The 18238-nt window shown below is 39.6% G+C and overlaps 1 protein-coding gene across 1 annotated transcript in view; it reads left to right on the top strand.

Moving 5' to 3' along the window:
- Positions 1-1126: 1126 nt before the first annotated feature.
- Positions 1127-18238, top strand: part of SGCZ (sarcoglycan zeta) — a 586363-nt gene continuing 569251 nt past the window's right edge. Inside the window, exon 1 of the mRNA XM_087724454.1 lies at positions 1127-1846. Within this exon, the coding sequence (XP_087580580.1) occupies positions 1808-1846 (39 nt within the window). The 5' untranslated portion in view covers positions 1127-1807. The remainder of the gene's footprint in view (positions 1847-18238) is intronic.

The raw sequence follows: 18238 nt of genomic DNA, 5'->3' as shown, positions 1-18238 counted from the left end.
AAAAGAGTGAAACTAACTAAAGATGGTAAGCAGAAGAAAATTTGTTTTTTTAATCTGCTAAAGAGATACTGTTCTAAGTGCTGAAGGGAGCTCTCAGATGAAGGGGAAATTGCTATGATAACAAGACTAATAAATATTTTGAATTGCACCCATGAATCACCAGCACATATCTATATCCACAGAGTGGCTGGTGCGAATCATAATCATATTGACACATTTTTCAAATTAACAAATGTTCTTGAAATTCTCTCTCTCTCTCTCTCTCTCTCCCTCCCTCTCTCTCTCTCTCCCTCCCTCCCTCCCTCCCTCTCTCTCCCTCTCTCCCTCTCTCTATCATTCTTGCCTTCTCCTACACCGCAGAGCCAAGACTTGCTCTGCAGGACAACTCCAAAGGAACGAAGCCGCTGAGCTTCTTCGCCTGTCCTCCTGCTCGCTCCGCAGCCAAAGGAAACCCGAGGCGTCCGCCTTCTAATGAGTACCCCGAAAGCTCCGAAGTAGCTTTTCTGCGACGGAAATTAGGACCCGACGGCGTGGTGGGGAGGAGTGGTGGTGAAGGAGCGTTTGTCGGGAAAGGAAATGTTGCTTTTTGACAGAGGCGAGAGATCCCCCGCGAGCTGGCCCTGAGAGGCGCCAAGTGAAGTCGGTCTCCTGGTGGTGAAGGACGGTAAAACAGAGAAGAGGAGGGAGAGAAAGAGGGAAGTCCCCAACCCCCCGCCGCCGCCGCTCTTGCTCGTCGGGCAAGAAATCCCCCTTCGGAACCCTTTTCATCGTAGCCTACCAGAGCGAGTCCGTCCCGGCAGACTCTTTTTCTCTTTTTTCTCTTTTTCTCTCTTTCTTTTTCTCTATTTCCTTCTTTCCATTATTCTTCCTCTTCTTTTTCGTCCTCCTCCTTCTCCTTCTCCCCCCTCCTCTTCCTTCACCTCCTCCTTCTCTGCCCCTCCCCTTCTATCTTCCCCTCCCTTCCCCTCCTTCGCTCTCTCCCTCCCTCCCGCTCCAGCGGTTGGGTTGCTTATCCTGGGAAGAAGAGTGGGGAGAAAAGCGATCCAGTATCCCTTCTTCGGGTCGAAGAGAGTCTCTGCAGGACTTGGATCCGCGTCGCTCAGGCCGGAAAACGTGGACGCCGCGGTTGCCTGAAGCTGGCAGGGGAGGAGGCTCCGACACCTTGCGCCGGGGGTGCCCAGACGCTCGCGCTCTTCAGCAGGAGGAGACGGTCGGAGGCTGGCGGTTTTGCTGCATTGATGCCGTCCAGGGAAGACCGGGGAACTGCACCGCCTTTTGCCTTCGGAGGCAGCGATTGGCCATTTGCGAAAGCTTCCTTCGCCCTGAGCCTGCCCGGCGTGATTTCGCCGCCTTCTGCTGGCTCGCCTCGTCCTGCCCTTCGCCCCTTTGCCACGCTCCAGGACAGGATCCCCGGCTCGTGGGCAGGAAAGATCACCTGTCGCTTTTAATCGGGGAGGGAGATCTAAGCAGGCGAGGGGGAGGGGACGGAGAGGAGAGGAGAGGAACGGACCGAGGGGCTGCCGGAGGGGATCTAGGATTGCTCAGCCACCCGGTATCTGGGACTGTGGAAGCGGCGGAGGCGATTCCCGGGGAAGGCAATTCAGCCGAGCAGCCGGGATTTAGAGGAGACGGCTGAGTTTGGGCTGGAGACGGAGAGCCTAGAATAGATGTGTGATTATTATTCGAGATTCGGGTCCCCCCCAGCGAGCAATTGGCACAACTTCGAGAGGGGGTTTTCCGCCGCCGCTCTGCTCGCGCCTCCCGCCTTTGCTCGCCCTCTCGCCTCCGGCTCCTTCAGTTTCGGTTTATGGACCGCTCACCGCATCTGGATATTGAAGAGCTCAAGGTACGTGCTCTCTTGGTCAGGGGCCGCGCAGGGAAACGGGCGGCTGGGTCGCGCTTGGTCGGCTTTTGCCTCCTTTCGGCTCCCCTTTTGGTTCCTTGGCCGGAAGGAGTTGGAGGCGCTTTCTGGCGTGGGGAGGGGGGGTCGAGATGTGGCGGGCAGGAAGGCGGGGGAGTCGCCGGAGACAGGACGCGAGCCCGCTCAGGCCCGCGATCCTCCGGGGGGAAAGCAAGAGGAAAAGAAGGCGGGGAGGGGGAAGTTGGTGGGAGGAAGAAGAGACCGCGAAGAGAGCCTTGGGGGGGGGGGGCTCCATACCAGCGCCCCTCTTTCCTCTCCGGTTGCGCGGGCAATGGGTGCGATCCTAAAGGGACGCCGGAATCCAACGCCCTCAGCACTTCGGACAGCGCCTCGGGCTCCGAACGCGGGAGCTGCGGAAACGCCGGCGAGGTGGCTTCTCTCTCTCTCTCTCTCTCTCTCTGGGTTGGACTCTGAGGCTGCTGCTTTTTATCCCCCGCTCCACCCTTCCCCGCTCCGCGACGGAACGACCCTCCTCCCGCTCGCTGTCCCCTCGCCTAGCGGTTTCAAAAACCGCGCAGCGCCTTTCGGATGTCTCCCAAGAAAAGGCGTTATTCCGGGGATAAAGTGAGCGGCGACCGGCGTCGTTTCTTCCCGTCCCGAAGGGTGGATCTTGGGGTTCCCCTCCGTCGATCTCTTCCTTCCGAAAGTCAGTCTTCCTCCCAAGCGCACGCATGCAAGGCCGTTAGGAAGATCCAGCGGGCATTCAAGCTCAGCAGCCTTGGGATGCTATATCGAGACGCCACGATGCCATTCGGGGACAAGGAAAGGGCAGGTCAAACTTTGAATGGGGATCGCGGAGTGAAGATTTATTTTTCTTTTTTAAAAGTGTCCGCATCAGATGGCTCCTTCTTTTAGGTTCCGTCTTAAGGGGAAGGGGGGAGCTTAGAGCATGCGTGGGGTGAAGCTGCTGCTCCCCTCCCTTATTTTTAGAACATGTTCCCTACATCAAACGGAATGGGCTTTGGGGATCGAAGCAAGCAAGAAGGGAAGCCTGCGAGAACGTGCTGCAGAAATGGCAGTGGGGGAGAGAAGGAAGAAGGGAGTTAGAATAAGGGAGTTAGAAAAGGAGCAGGCCATGAAGCAGAAAGTTGAAGGGTATAAGGCAAATATAAAGGGTCAGATGAGAGAAATAAGAAGGTAAAACTCAGAAGGGGGAGGGAAGTAAAAGGAGGGAAAAACTCAGAGCTCCAATGGGATTTCAAATAATCTTTATCAAAACAAATGGTTGAAAATGACTTCTGATATCTTGAACATTCTAAAACCTTTGTGAAAGAATAATCATCTTACTTTCTGGATTTCTTCATTCTCTATTTTTCCCCATTCTTTGTTTCCCTAAAGTTAAGTTGGAATTTAACTGCGAGTGGGTCATACTCCAATGGTATGTTTCCTCATTTTAATATTAACGTGTCCTCACATCAACTTTTAGTAGGCTGATCCTTGCACATGTCTTCAGAAGCCAACAAACAGTTTACTGAAACTTCCAACCATGAATCAAGGATACCTATAATCACTTAAGAATTGTACATCCCCTGCTGCGTACAGAGTATATTTTGTTTTAAAATCTGGAGGATGGGTTCTTAAAATGAGGGGTGCAGAGATTCCACCGTGGAAAGGACAGCCTTTTGCTGTTTGACAGATTCCTCATGATGTTTGACATTAAAGTTTGGTGTAAGGATGGTGCTTTAAGCAGAAAATACCACCTTCAGCATGGACCAGATGCTTATATAGAAATCTCCAAGTAGACTAGGTCTCACTGACACTTTTCCCCTGAAGCAGACACTTTTTCTAAAGAGCATAGGTGGAGAGAGAGAAGCTCCCATTAATCTTCTGATGAGCAGCTCTGCAATTAAGGCCATGCTTGCAGATGTTTTGGTGGGTGACCTTGAGATCAGCAGCTGGGATGAAAGGGACTCCTGGTGGTCTTCTTTGCTTTGGGTGCTTTCATCAGCATTTGCTAAGGTGAACTTTATCCTCCCAGAAAAGTGAGAGGAGAAGAGGAGAATGGAAGGGAATCTGGCTTCTGTTATCTTGAAATTAAAGACATCCTCATTTCATCTTTTAGGCAGGACTATCTTGCATATATCGGTGTACTAATATGAGAAATCTTCTCTGTGCAGGTCCACAGGATTGCTGCCTGTCCAAAGGTCAGAAAGAAATAATCCTGGTACAGGTTAGAACAGGGGTCCCCAAATTTGGGCAACTTTAAGACTTGTAGACTTCAACTCCCAGAATTCTCCTGGGAGTTCTCCTGGGAGTCTTCTTCTGGGAGTTCAAGTCACAAGTCTTAAAGTTGCCCAAGTTTTAAGACCTCTGGGTTAGAACAATGGAACGGTTGGTTTCCAACTGCTTTTAAAAATACATACTACCTTTTTGATCAGAGGGACCTTGCCCAAAGTATCTTTCCCAGAGATGGACATTATTCAGAGATACTTTTCTAGTACATCCTGAGTACAGTTTTGTACCTTGAAACTATTTTCTGCATTCTAACAATTACCCATAGAGGATGCTGTGGTGTATCTATGATACTTTTCTGTATTTAACCCTGGTAGTCTGTGCACACACATTTTGTAAGTTTTGTTCACCTCTCTGAAATGAATCTTTATGGCTGCAATCCTGCATCTCCTTATATTGGTGTGAGCTTCATGGAAGACAGTGAAAGTCACTTTCAAATAGAGGGTCAGGGCTGTATTGCAAGATGGATTAAAAGTGCAAGAAATTAGTTCAAACCACAGAAGACAAAAATTGCACATGCCAAATTTGCACATTACTGGGTTAACATTGCAAGAGTGATATAATTAGCATTTTTACTGTTATTTTACTATTAAACGTTGCTACTGCCTAAATTATTCAATCAAGGGATTGTTTGGTGTCTACATAGTAAGCACTACAATGTATGTAAGATTTCAGCTGTATGGCTGAAGAGAAGGAACAAGACACCTGGAAGGTACTCTCAGCTGGAGAAAGTAAACCTAATACCGCCAGTGATATTTCCTTTCACTAGCCACTTTTAGACTTATTTGATTTCTTGCTGTTATTTTTTCCTTTCTAAATAGTAAATATACAAAGAAGGTACATAAACAATCTGTAAAAATCAAAGAAACAGAAATAGTTAAAATGCCAACAGCAACAAGGATATCTATAGGAACAAGTAATAATATCACAATACCTGAGATGAAAATATTATTGGTTAGATGAGGGACACGCTGGAATTGGTTTTGTATGAATTATTTTTTTTTACTACGTGAGCAGCCAGTGCAGAAAAAAAAGATCTACTTTGTCTGCAGAAGTTCAGCTCTGGGTTTTCAGCGGTAGAACAGAAAATTCAAAGAGGTTGCGGTATTCAGTGGCCCACTACATGTAAATGTATTACGTTTCTGTGATGCCCTGACAATGATTTAATCCATCCATATATTGGATCCATGCCTTCCATGTTTTATACTTGTGTGAGCTTAGTTTAGTTTTTATAATATACATTTCTTGGCTCTATTTTTAAAGACATAATAAAGAGTATTCGTAGATCAGACTGAAGTTTTATCAAGTCCAATGTGAATTAGATGGCTCCAAGCTCACAGGCAAACAAGTAACATTTATTATATGGACCCCTGTAACTGATAATACTTTGTGATTAGTCTCCAGAGCTCTGTCTCCTAATTATAATAGATAAACCTACCAAAAATAGGTAGTAGATGTACCCTGATCTTCATATAAAGCTATTCTAGCTAATAGCCATCATCATCATCATCATCATCATCATCATCATCATCATCATCATCATCATCATCAATATAGGTTTGAGAAGCAAGTCCTCCAATTGAACTATACAGATAAATTCTTTCTATCTGCTCTGAATCAACTGTCAGTTTAATTCAGTGACACATCCCACTCTAGTGATATGGGAGTAGAAGAACATAATCTCTTTAGCCTCCTTTCAATTTAGCCATATCATTGTTTTAGAGATCTATATTTTATTTCTTCTCACCACCAGTACTATCCAAATAATCTTTTGTCTGTTATGAAAGGCGCTTCAACTTCCAAATGCAAATATACCAAAGTGTTGTCAAATAGCATTATATAGCAGAGGATCTTATTTTAAGCCTCTTTCTTCATTAGTGCTAATGTGGAAACTGACTTTTTCATTGCCTCTATGTAGCTGTCACCCTTTTCAGTCAGAGTGTGATTCCCCACTCCCTTTTCTTAATGTTAGCCCTGTTAGTGATGCCTGCATCATCATCTACTTTATTATAATTACTCAACATTACCATATTGTTGGTAATATTACTCCATTGTGCCTCACTTGCACGTTCATTTGCATGAAACATCATTAGCCATGCTGTTCCCCCACTTTGACAAAAGAGGAAGCAGCCAGGTTCAATTGATCCAATTGCTACATTTGGCTCAGTCCTATTGACATAGATCCAGTATCTTTTCTCCAGAGCAACAGTATTCTATCTGGAAGTGCCAGAGATTGAACCTGAAATCTTTATGAAAAGTCAGTGCTCTACCAATGAACTACTTTCTCTCCCATTAAAGGAAATTCCTTTGGGGACTCTTCCTATTGATTTGATGTCATCTACAAATAGGAGTACCGCTGAAACATTGTTTCCTTCCAGCATCTGTATTGAAATGGAGCCGACTCAGTGGAGTAGTACCAAAGTACTACTTTATTTTTTTTAAAAAATGCTTTAAACCTCACCATGTCTCGCCACAAAAAATACAAAGTATTTTGTTTTGAAAAACTACTTGAGCTACAAAATAACAATAATAAGAGGTCTCTAAGTGTTCTTACCTAGGCTTCCCAAGAGCATGAAGCAAACGTCTTGTCCCAACAAAAATCCCTTTTATTAATTTACTGTGAATTTTGCTCATTCACATCCAGCAAAGTCTTTCAAGGGAGGATTTACAGTCACAGACCTTATCTGGTTTGGAGAGCTGACAGGCCGATATCTGCAAAACTTGGCAAGGAGTCTCAGAGACTCACGAACCAATTAAGCGAACAAATTGTCTCCTGCAAACTCCACTCCCATTTTGCTCCTCTTTTATTTCCTCTGGGACAGACCATTCATTGTCCACCTGTGGCCTTACTCCAAAGTCGACCCTGTTCTTTAACTGTTCCCTCCGTTTGGCAACTCTGTGCATGCGCACACTGGGAACAGGCTCCAGCTGTTCATCTGCGTCACTAATGTCTGACTCTGAAGCCAGCTGATAACTGGCATAGGGCTTTGGTCCCTTCTCTGCCTCCAACACAGATCCCTCATCAGAGCCTTCTCCAGTCTCCAGGACTGGCTCACGTTCCTCTGCAACCTCCTCACTGTCCAAATCTGCTGCCAGCTCCACTGGCTGCTGGTGGGCCACAGCTAAGTACATCTACAGACCATTTCACCAATAGAAAGTCATGTTTATTGTTTATATATTAATTGTGCCAGTTTAGCAGCATATAGTTTTCGAGACATGTAACTTGCAACTAAAAATAAATATTTACTCTGAGACCTGGCCATATGTATAGATGCTCTGTGTCATGGGGTATATCAAGATATCCCTCAGCATTTCTGCTAGAGGTAGGAACAAAAAAGCATACTGTGAGGGTGACTTAAGCAGTCAGATGCAAAGACCCCTTCTTACATGTTTTCAAATAGCAACCATAATTCTGGTGGCCTACAGTTGGTACAATCATGGAATAAATTGAAAACAAAACAAAACTAGGTAAGAAGGAGGAGAAGAACGCGTTCTCTCCCCTTCCCTTTTGCAAACACAAACCGTGTTTCTGTCCTAGTAACAATGGGCAAGCATTTGTAAAGTGGCAGACTGCCAACTTTTTAACCTTCTTCCTCTCCTGAGGATTGGCCATCACGGTGGGATAAATACATCACCCTTCTAAATTCTTTTCTTTGATTTTCTATTCCAGGGATAAGCAGTGAGGGATCCTGGATGTGGTTTTGCTTCCCCCGAGAAGCAAAGAGTATAATGAAAGCAAAGGAGCAAGAATATTACTGTCTCCTTTTAAGAAAAGAAGCAATGGGACAGAGTGGATTTTATGGCGATTATTTCTCTCTTCAATAGCAAAACCAGGATGGAACTCACAAGGGAAATGAAAGGGATGTATCAGCATACTCCAGAGAGTCTTAAAATTTGCTGAAGAGTGTAAGCAACCCTTACTAAAAATCCTTTAAAAGGAACATTCTGAAATCAAAGCCCAAACTAAGCCCAAATGAATGCTTCATATATTCAAGGAATAGAGTGAGATGGGGGAATTTTCTTTTTAGAAAACTGGATAATAATTCTCTTACGGCCTATTGTTTGTGGTCAGAAAGAGAACAGCTTACTTATTAACCCTTAGTAATATGTGTGTTTCTGGTGACATTTGCAGATGGAATGTATGTTGTTGCAAATCGCACTTGCTTATCAAACCCTCATTTTATGCACAACATGGAAAGAGAAATCACTAAAGTTAGCTTTCTTCTGAACTGTGAATCTCTTCATTTTTCATTTCCTGCAATCAATGATCTTATGCTATATGAACATCTGTGTTCCATATTTGACACTTTAATGAACAATTTTTTTTCTAGAATACGTGTTCCCTCTGTAAAGAAGTTGGGTTCCTCTGGATCTTCTCTCTAAGGAGGGGTCACAAGCATTAGATTTGTTAGAAGTCATTATTGTGATAGTCATTGTCTTCATCAGTATTTACCAAATAAGGGTAAAGAATATTTAAGAAGTATTCTTAAGTCTTGTATTAAGAATTACAAAATGTACTAGACATATACTTCCATAGCTTCAGTCAAAAATGTATACTTTGGTTTTCTCCTAATTTTATTTTGGTTATTATTACTTTTAAATTGCTATTGAAAAATTTCTGGCAAGTCCCCTATGGTACTGCAAATAAGTACCGGTATCTGCTGCCTTTCCTCATATAAAGAACAATGTGGCCCAGAATTGCAAAGGGAAAACCTCTTTCAAATTATTCTTTGAAGCTGATGGAAAGACTGACTTGCCATCTAATTTTCTGGGTAGTTTGGCAATAAAACTCTTCATTGGCTCAAACCAGATTTTTATTTGCAAGCTTACAGCTTACGTTAAGCTCTTTCCCAAGTCCATTTAAAAGTTTGAGATTCATTAAGCACTTAGCTAAGAGAAGGAGTGAATAAAGCCCACTGCTGAGTGCCTCTCTGGCTGTGTGCTGCAATATTTTCAAAAATTCTGGGCACATTGGAAAGGTCAGTTGAGACAAACTTGGAAACTAAATAAAGGGAGATGCTTTTCCCCCCTTTTGATAGTCTTTATACAGATTTGTGATGAAGCAGATCAGAACGGAAATGAGCGAAGAGAAAAAAATATATTCATCCAGGCTTAGGGTTCTATTTTCTTTCTTACTTTATACCTTTGATTTATCAACACCATGTGTGCATGTATCAGAGGTGGGTTGCTCCTAGTTTGGCTCGGATCAGACAAACTGGTAGTAGTGGCGGCAGGAGGCTCCACCCACCCACCCAGATGCTTCTGCACATGTGCGAGGGCATGCGGGAGCACACCCAAACTGGTAGTAAAAAAAATAGCAACCCTATTTGGTATGCATGTAGTTATGTGTGCAGTGTGTCTAATGTGTCTATACATGTGTGTATACAATATATAGATATAGAAATATTGTGTCGATATTTTTAACCCTGTGGGATATTGGAAATAAATCTTGCAAATATGGTCCGAGTCTGTCTATCCATTTGTCCATGAATGGGCAATCTTTCTGGAACCTGAAGAGAATAAGATTTGGTGTTAATGGGGAAAAGCCTGGCAAAGAAAGCTCAAACTAAAAATAAAACTGAGCTGGATTCAGTTTGGACTCCAGAGAAAAACAGCCTGGAAAATGTCCCACAATGCAACATTACAAGAGAGCAGTTAGAAAGCTGATTGGAAGATAGCTGATTGTTTGGTTAGAATTCCCATTCTTTCTGGTCAGGTGACCGGGGGGAAAAGCAAATGTGTTTCCCATTAAACACATACACACACACAGATGCGACCTAAGAACAGAAGGAACACATACAAATCACAGCACTTTTTTAAACAGACAGAACAAACTGGGCTGTCCCTATGGTCATTAATGGTAAATTACTTGGAAAGAATTCTAGAAGCCATACTGAGCAAGCTTTCTCTATCTTCTTTTATTCACACAGACCTGGTGTTTTGTTTCAAAGCACACCGATGTTAAGATTAACCAAGGCTACAACTCAGTAACAAGGGATGCAAATGACAAAATATTCACGATATCATGAAAACATTACATGTTGCGACTTACATACGTGACTCAATCAATCAATTTTATTTATGGCCAAAAGATTTCAAAACAACTTACAAATATAACCTGAATTAAATAACATGAAATAACACAGTTCAAGTAAGTTATTTATTAAGTATTAGATAATAGACATATCCCCAACTTACTCATCCATATACTACTAAAACTCCCATGTCTATTTGATGCTTTGTAAGTTGGGCAAAATATTGCCTTATAAGGCAAAACTATGTCAAGAAAAGTATCTCAAATGAGGTAACGTACAGAATGCCATCCCAAGGAAATGAAATCTGGATTTTTTTTGCTGCTTCAGTGCAAGGGAAAGAAAAAAAGGGAGAAATTTCCACTGCCCAAGCTGACAGAAATTTGGAAGTCATTCCTATTTTCACTGATTTTTTTGCCCACCTGTGGTTATTCTATTACTCTGTTTAGGTAAGGAAATATCTCTGAAATTGTGACCTGACAGTTCACAGCTTATTTAGTTTGTAAGATTATTTAGTTTGTTACTAAAAGCCTTGTTTTTATAGCTACTGTTAAAAATCTGGCTGTTGCCACTGTTAATTTAGGATGTTCATCTGCAAGTAAAATTTTTACATACACAGAAGTGTATTCTGTACTGTACTCTTCCAGGTTTGGATTTTAAAATAGGTCAGCTACTTCCTGCCAAAGTCTCTTAACAAAATCCACAATAGAATAAAATATGACTCACCATTTCAGGATCATTACAGGGATACAATCTTTGAGAAATGGGAATTCTTTGAAATCTTCCATATAGCATATTTGGTCTGACTTCTGTACAGTTTTTGCTTAAATATCAAATATTTAAGGAGTTGAAAAATATACCTGTAGTTAATTTCAAAAGTTACAGGTGAACACAATGCTTTGGCTTTAGCCATTAATTCCTGAATTAAATTATCCTATAGTCTTCAATGATATAGTGAAATATTGATGACATACCCCTGCAGATTAAATAATCAGGATCAGTGTCAATCTGGCTAATCTTTTGATTACCTGTTTAAACTACATATCTACGAAGGATTTGTTTGAGATTTCCTGAAACAACCCTCTCTTGTTTTTTTTTTTTAAAAAAATATTTGCAACCAAAGGAACCACAGCAGCTCACATGGTAAGATGCTGGGCCTGAGCACTGATGAGGTCGGCAGCTTGGTGGTTCGATTCCTGTGGGCCAATAAACTGCAGAAGGGACAAAAAAGGAGCCTCTCCCAATTGCCTAATGGCATTCAGGCATCTTGCAGGTAAAAATAAACAGCCCATAAAATTCGTTTCACTGAGACAGCCATCCACCTCAGTGATCCCTGGCCTACACATACCATACACTAAAAATAAATACATAAATTGAAACCAAAACTTAGTGCTTAAATAAACTTTGCTATCAAAGGCCATTGCCCAGTTCCCAGAGAATAATAGAATTTGGAACACAACCTGAACATATGTGTGTCTCAAATCCATAATGGGACATATACCATCATAATGGTGGGATCTATGTAATGATATCATTATCCATGTATCCTCATTTTGGCATCATTGTGATATGCCAAATATCCAATAACCAAGTAACCAATTTCGTTGTATTTAAGTACAATGACTATTATACAATTGTATCACAGCGGCCAGTTGTTTCACCGGATTTGGCATTGGTTACTAGTCGGGCCCCACCCAGGGGCCTAGGACGTCGTAACGTATTTTCGTAATATGCGTGCAGATCCAAGCAGTGCGGCTTTTTGCATTTGACTGATGGTGATTTTGTCAATTTTTAACTGTTTTAAATGTAATTCCAGTGCTTTTGGAATAGCACCCAGTGTGCCAATTACCACTGGAATTACCACTGCTGGTTTGTGCCATAGTCGTTGAATTTCGATTTTTAAGTCCTGGTATTTTGTGATTTTTTCATGTTCCTTCTCGGCGACCCTGCTATCACCTGGTATTGCAATATCTATGATTGTAACCTTGTTTTTCTCAACCAGTGTGATGTCTGGTGTATTATGCGCCAGTATTTTGTCGGTTTGTATACGGAAATCCCACAAGATCTTGACCATCTGATTTTCGGTGACTTTTTCAGGCTGATGTTCCCACCAGTTTGTTGCTGTTTTAATATTATAATTTTTGCACAAATTCCAATGAATCATTTGCCCTACTGAATTGTGCTGCAATTTATAATCAGTCTGTGCGATTTTTTTTACAGCAGCTGAGTATGTGATCAACAGTTTCATCAGCTTCTTTGCAAAGTCTGCATTTGGCATCATCAGAGGATTTTTCGATTTTGGCCTTAATGGCATTTGTGCGGATAGCTTGTTCTTGCGCAGCCAGGATTAGTGACTCTGTTTCTTTCTTTAATGTACCTGTTGTTAACCATAACCAAGTTTGTTCACTGTCCACTTTATCTTTTATTTTCTCAGAAATTGGCCATGCAATGCTTTGTTCTGCCAACTCTTCATTCTTGATTTTATCACATCTTTTCTGTATTCTTGTTTCGTCTGTTGGGCCTTCAGTAGATTTTTGTTCTTTACTTCGATTAATAGATGTTCTTGACATTATTATTATTATTATTATTATTATTATTATTATTATTATTAGCTAATTTGGAATCATGATCAAGAATTCAGATTTGTTATTCAACAGGCATGCTTACCTGTTATTCAACAAAAAATTGGATAAGAATTTTAAAAGTCATATTTTAAGATAAAATATGGAAAAAATACCAATATAAATTAAATGACAAGAATTCACATTTGTTTTTATGCTGAATATCACGATATACTGATTTCTTTCAAACAAATGAAAATATCATAAACTTACCATTTGCCTCTTCCCCAATTTGTATGGAGATACATTTAGTAACAATGAAGTGGACTCAATGAACTGTAGATTTTATTCCTTATAATATAGTAGTACAGAATTTTGTTTCTAAAATTTATGGGATTATTGAGATATGCTGGTTGGTTGATATGTATATTTTGATAGTGCTTATTTCAAGAGGATGTAAAACATCTGGGCACAATAAATTTGTGTGATCCTGAACATATTTGCACACATGGATATATGCTTGCATAACATAATTCTATAGTCTGAAATATTTAGACGGGTGGCACATAATGATTTGATAGATTTAAAAGAGACACAAAAGAAGCCTTCATATTTTAACTATGTTAATTTAATTGCTGCTACACATACAAATACTAGATATATTGATATAGATTTATAATATTTTCTTTAAAACATTTGAAGCTTGGAACACCTTAATTTCCATTTTGCCCCATTCATAATCATTTAAATATTTCTTAGTTTAGAAATGTATGGCATGTAAGGCACTTTACTGAATTCCACCTATCTCTGTGTTAATATGTTATACAAATAGATTAAAAACACAGAGACACAAAACTGCATAGCCTTTTATTAATTCTTTATACACTTATTAACTGTTTTTCTTGTTGCTTATTATATTGCTGGTGCGTTCAGATTTATGTCTTGTCCTTCAGAAATATTATTAATACAACTTAGAGTAAACTATGTGAAGTGTCATATATGATGCCTAAAGTAATATGTAAAATATTGTCTTTCTGTAGGGAAAAATCTAGAATGGTAGCACTGGAAAAAAAACCAACCAACTTAAAACAAAACTTACTTCCAGTCAGAAATACAATGGAGTGAGCTTTCCACTGGATGGGCTGCTTTGGGCACAGTGATATCACATTGAGTTGGCAAAGTTTTCTATGGGTTTTTTTAAAAGCCAAGGCTCAGAAGAAGCTCTGTCAAGACTATTCTGAATTGTGAAAGCTAAACTGGGGCTTGTCCATCATTGTTCCTCCCACCCCATTGAAAAGGGATAGATGTGCAAACTGCATGTGTGATTTCTAAAACACTGGAACATGCACAAATGGATTTGGGAGGTTGGGACTCCCAGGCCACAGACTGTCCTCAGATTGCCCATTGTAATGCTTCTGAAAACCATTGCAAGGCCAGGGCACTGTAATTGATAAGATTTCTTTCCTGATGGTAGCCATATAGACATCTTAAATGACACATTGCAGAAGCTCACCAGTAGTTTTCTAAGATCTTCTGGCCTTCAAGTAGAATGGATTGTTGATTTCACTCACAGTAGTTACTTACATAAGAACCACATGAGATCATAAAGAATGATGTAGGTATAATCTCAACTGCTGCCTCCAGGGATCTCAAGAATAATAATTATCTTCCTTTGTTAAATCTAATAAAATAGAACTACTGGCAACATTGCTTAATATGATAAAGCAGGTTAAAGCTAGCACCCTTTAGAAACTGATATAGCTATGCTGCGCACACATCTGGAAACTGCTGTTGCTGGAAATACTGCAGAGATAAAGACTAGCATGATTTTAACAAGGTATTGAAAAAGAGTTTGGGGTCTTGGGTTTCTGTGAATATTAGAGGAGGTCAGCATTCCATTCTTATTCTTCCATCTTAAAAATAAAATAAAATAAAACCATCGTATCGCCACCTGAAATGAAATAAAAAGAAGATGCCAAGAATAATCTGTTTTTTTTTAAAAAAGTCATTTAACAAGTTTTAACACTTTTGTGTGTCTTTTGATCCAATTTTAATATCCAGATGAAATATGACTGCATAGTTAAGAATAGTATATTACAAAACTAGCTACAGATGGAGAGTTTTGAACACTTTTCTGGCACATAGTAGATTGATGGTATTTGAGAAGTACAGCATGTGGCATAAGGAATGTTAAATGAGGAAATGACAAAAAGCTGATTCAGCACTTTTCTTTAGTCTTGAAAAACCTACTTCAAAACCAAATACTCCTGAAAAATCTACTTCACAATTTCAGATCATAAAGGTATATGTAGAATTATTTCTTTCAGTCAAACTGAGCCAAGCCCAGTCGAGATTTGGTGTGCCATGTAGGAAGATTTATTTCATTTTATTTGCTGGCAAAAATAAGTAGGTGGTTTTATTTCAGTAACATGTTCGTCATTCCATAATACAGAATACAACTCAGTAGCAACTGACATATTTTTAGCATTATGCATGTGGCATTTATTCATAGCTGGCTTTGGAGTCAGGAGAGTGTTATGTGGTTGCAACTATCTGACTAGTTTGATAGACAAACAGCTCTTCTTTGTTTTGTCCTCTTTTTGCATGCCTCCCCTACTCTTGTCATTTTCACAAAGCTTGTCATCATCAGTGTTGGATAAAAGACAATTAACCTTTACAGTTCACCTCCTGCATATTTAATCTTCAAACTCTTCCTAATTAAAGGTCATACAGGAATAAAGTAACACCAGGGAATTTTCTTCTTCTTCTATTGGATCAAGAGGTGGTATAATACTGAAAAAGAAACAGATCCTATACCCCAAATATTAGACCAAAATCTCCTCCACACTCACCTGAGTGCAACTCTCTTTGCTCAGAGTGAGCTGACCCCCAGAATCAACAGATCAAGGATTCAAAATCCAGCGACTCAAGTTCACTCTGGGGGTTAGACATGAATATATTTTGAGGGGAAATGCCATCCGCTCCCTCCAGAAAGCAAAGGAAGCCAAAAGGAAAGTTATTTTCTTAGAATTTTGATTCTCCTATTTTAAAAACAATTTTAAAGTTTCTTTAGGCTGAATGAATATTTGGCCATTCTTTAAAAGTTCTTTAAAAGATATGTAGAAATAATTCAACATACACATTTATGATCTGAAACTGTGAAATAGATTTTTCAGGAGTAGATTTTTTGAACTATTTGGTTCTTTGTGGCAAAGCTACATAGGGATATTTATTGTTGTTTTTCTATTATGCACCTACCCCTCATTCTACAGTCAGCATAACTGCAGAAGGTTCATGATCTGAAAATCACCAGGCAAGGAATTATGTCAGGGCTGTTTTCTAACATCTTACAAGAGGATGGGTTATACACAAAAGATTCAGATCACTGAAAAAGTTATTGTTCAAGTAAAGAAAAGATAATCACACAGGAAAAAAAATCACAACCCATCTGTGAGAAAAAACTGTTTTTCTCTTTGGACAAAAAAACCCCCAGTTTTTCTCATCGCTTGGAATGAAAATGGAAAATATATTCAGAAATGTGCAGCCTTCTGCACATTAATATTCTGAATTACCTTCTTTTTTAAAATAAATCTCAAATATGGGTTAGTCTGCTGTTTATTCCTCCTAAGTGATGGAATGCAGATGGCAGTATATTGCTTTGCAAGCTAATTTACAGATTAGAGAGAGATCTTAGCTGGTACAGAATAGCTTGAGCATGTTTGAGGTAAAACTAGAGTTTGGTTTTATTTATGGTATACTGTCCCCCAAAGTGACTGGTGTCTATAATTCCCTTCTCTGGAAATTATAGTGATATGTTAAAGAGTGGAATTGAAGAAAATGAGATAAATGCTAGTGGCTAAGGAAACTGAATAAAAAGGGTGTAAAGGGTGTGAGGAGTTGAAAAATGGTAAGGCTGTAAGTGTAGATGGAGTCACTGCAAAAATATTACAATACAAATGAAGTTTATTTGTGGATGGCTAGGTAAGTTGAATAATAATAATTTATTAAACCCATATGCCATTCATATGGCTGATTGTGTGTGAGTATGCATTTGTACCTGATGATTCAAAGAAAGCCATTGCTGTTCACCTTTAAGAAGAAATTAAATAGCAAGAATGAATACAGAAAGTTAGCTTGTTAAGTATGCCTAGGAATCATAGACTCTGATTGAATGTAACAGGTAATAATGAGCAAAATCTACATTTTTTATGCTGGGCAGAATTGTGCCAACCAGATTTTTAAGTCTTCAGCAGACCATTAAGAAATATAGAAATGTGTGCATATAAATGTATGGAATGTTTAGTGCGGAAGCAATTCCTCCTTGGTTGATTAATATCTGTATTAATAAACATACAAGGAGTATTTGTAATTGCATTAGAGTGTGTTGGCTGGGAACATGAATGAACATACCTTTTGTATGGAGATGATGCCATGTTGCTGCCTGAAAATCCAATTAATTTTCATTGAATCTTAGAAGAAACTTTATGATGCACTAAGAAGTATGCATTTAAAAATTAATGAATCAAAGACCAATGCTTTTTCATTTAACAGAAATAATGGAACACATGATTTCACAATGTGCATAAATGGTGAAAACTAGAGAAAGAAGATGCATTTGGTACTTGGTAGGTAGGGTTTTACTAAAAGTGAAAGGAGAAATTTGCAGACATTAAAAATTTGACCCTAAGATGGTGGACAGCAGGTGAAGTGTTGCAAAAATGATTATTTTAAAAAAAAGGGGGGGGTTAAGAGTGTGTTGCTCTTTTCTATTTTAGGGGACTGAAAATTGATGTCAGGAGAAACAAAAGTTGAATATACAAGGAATGGGGTATTAAAATCATATGATGAAAGAAAAACACATAGGGTCACAATCAGATACTGATTAAGGATTGAATATAAGAATGATAGATAAGTATGAAAAAATATTTTGGTATGATTTGTGTATAAAAATAGAACAATAAGAATGAAATTGTAAAATACATTTATGAAACAGGAAAACGGGCCAAGGAAGGAGACAACAATCATTTGTTGGAGTGAGTTCATGAAGTCACCAAAAAGAAAAATTTATAAGATTCTGTGTGGAAATGATATAAGCAAGACTAATTTGCAAAATCAGAAAGATGTGGATAGGTATAGTTAATGGTGCTGGTATAAAATACAAGTAACTGTATATCAATAAGGAGCAAAAATCATGTACACATATATAGACCTACCATAGCATTCTCTTTCAGAATGAACAATGTAATGAGAACAAAAGAGTAAGGATGAATAAATTAAGGAAAACAAAAGCCTGAACTAACAATGCAAGGCTGGGGGCAGGAGGAGTAAAACTGAACTAAGAAACAAACTTTACATATAAGTCTGTCTATTGGTTCAGTTTTAAGTAGGGGGTCTGTGGGTTAGACCAGAAATGCTTAAAATTCTATTGTATTGCAAACACATTAGCTATACTTTTTAAAAAAATAAGGCTACAGAGAAAGCTATGTCTGGTG

Source organism: Thamnophis sirtalis, unplaced genomic scaffold (assembly GCF_051295495.1).
Source record: "Thamnophis sirtalis isolate CommonGarterSnake01/CBP01778 unplaced genomic scaffold, rThaSir2_p1.2 scaffold_10, whole genome shotgun sequence".
NCBI lineage: Eukaryota > Metazoa > Chordata > Lepidosauria > Squamata > Natricidae > Thamnophis > Thamnophis sirtalis.
Note: the sequence above shows the minus strand (reverse complement) of the source record. Positions and strands in the feature narration are given on the sequence as shown.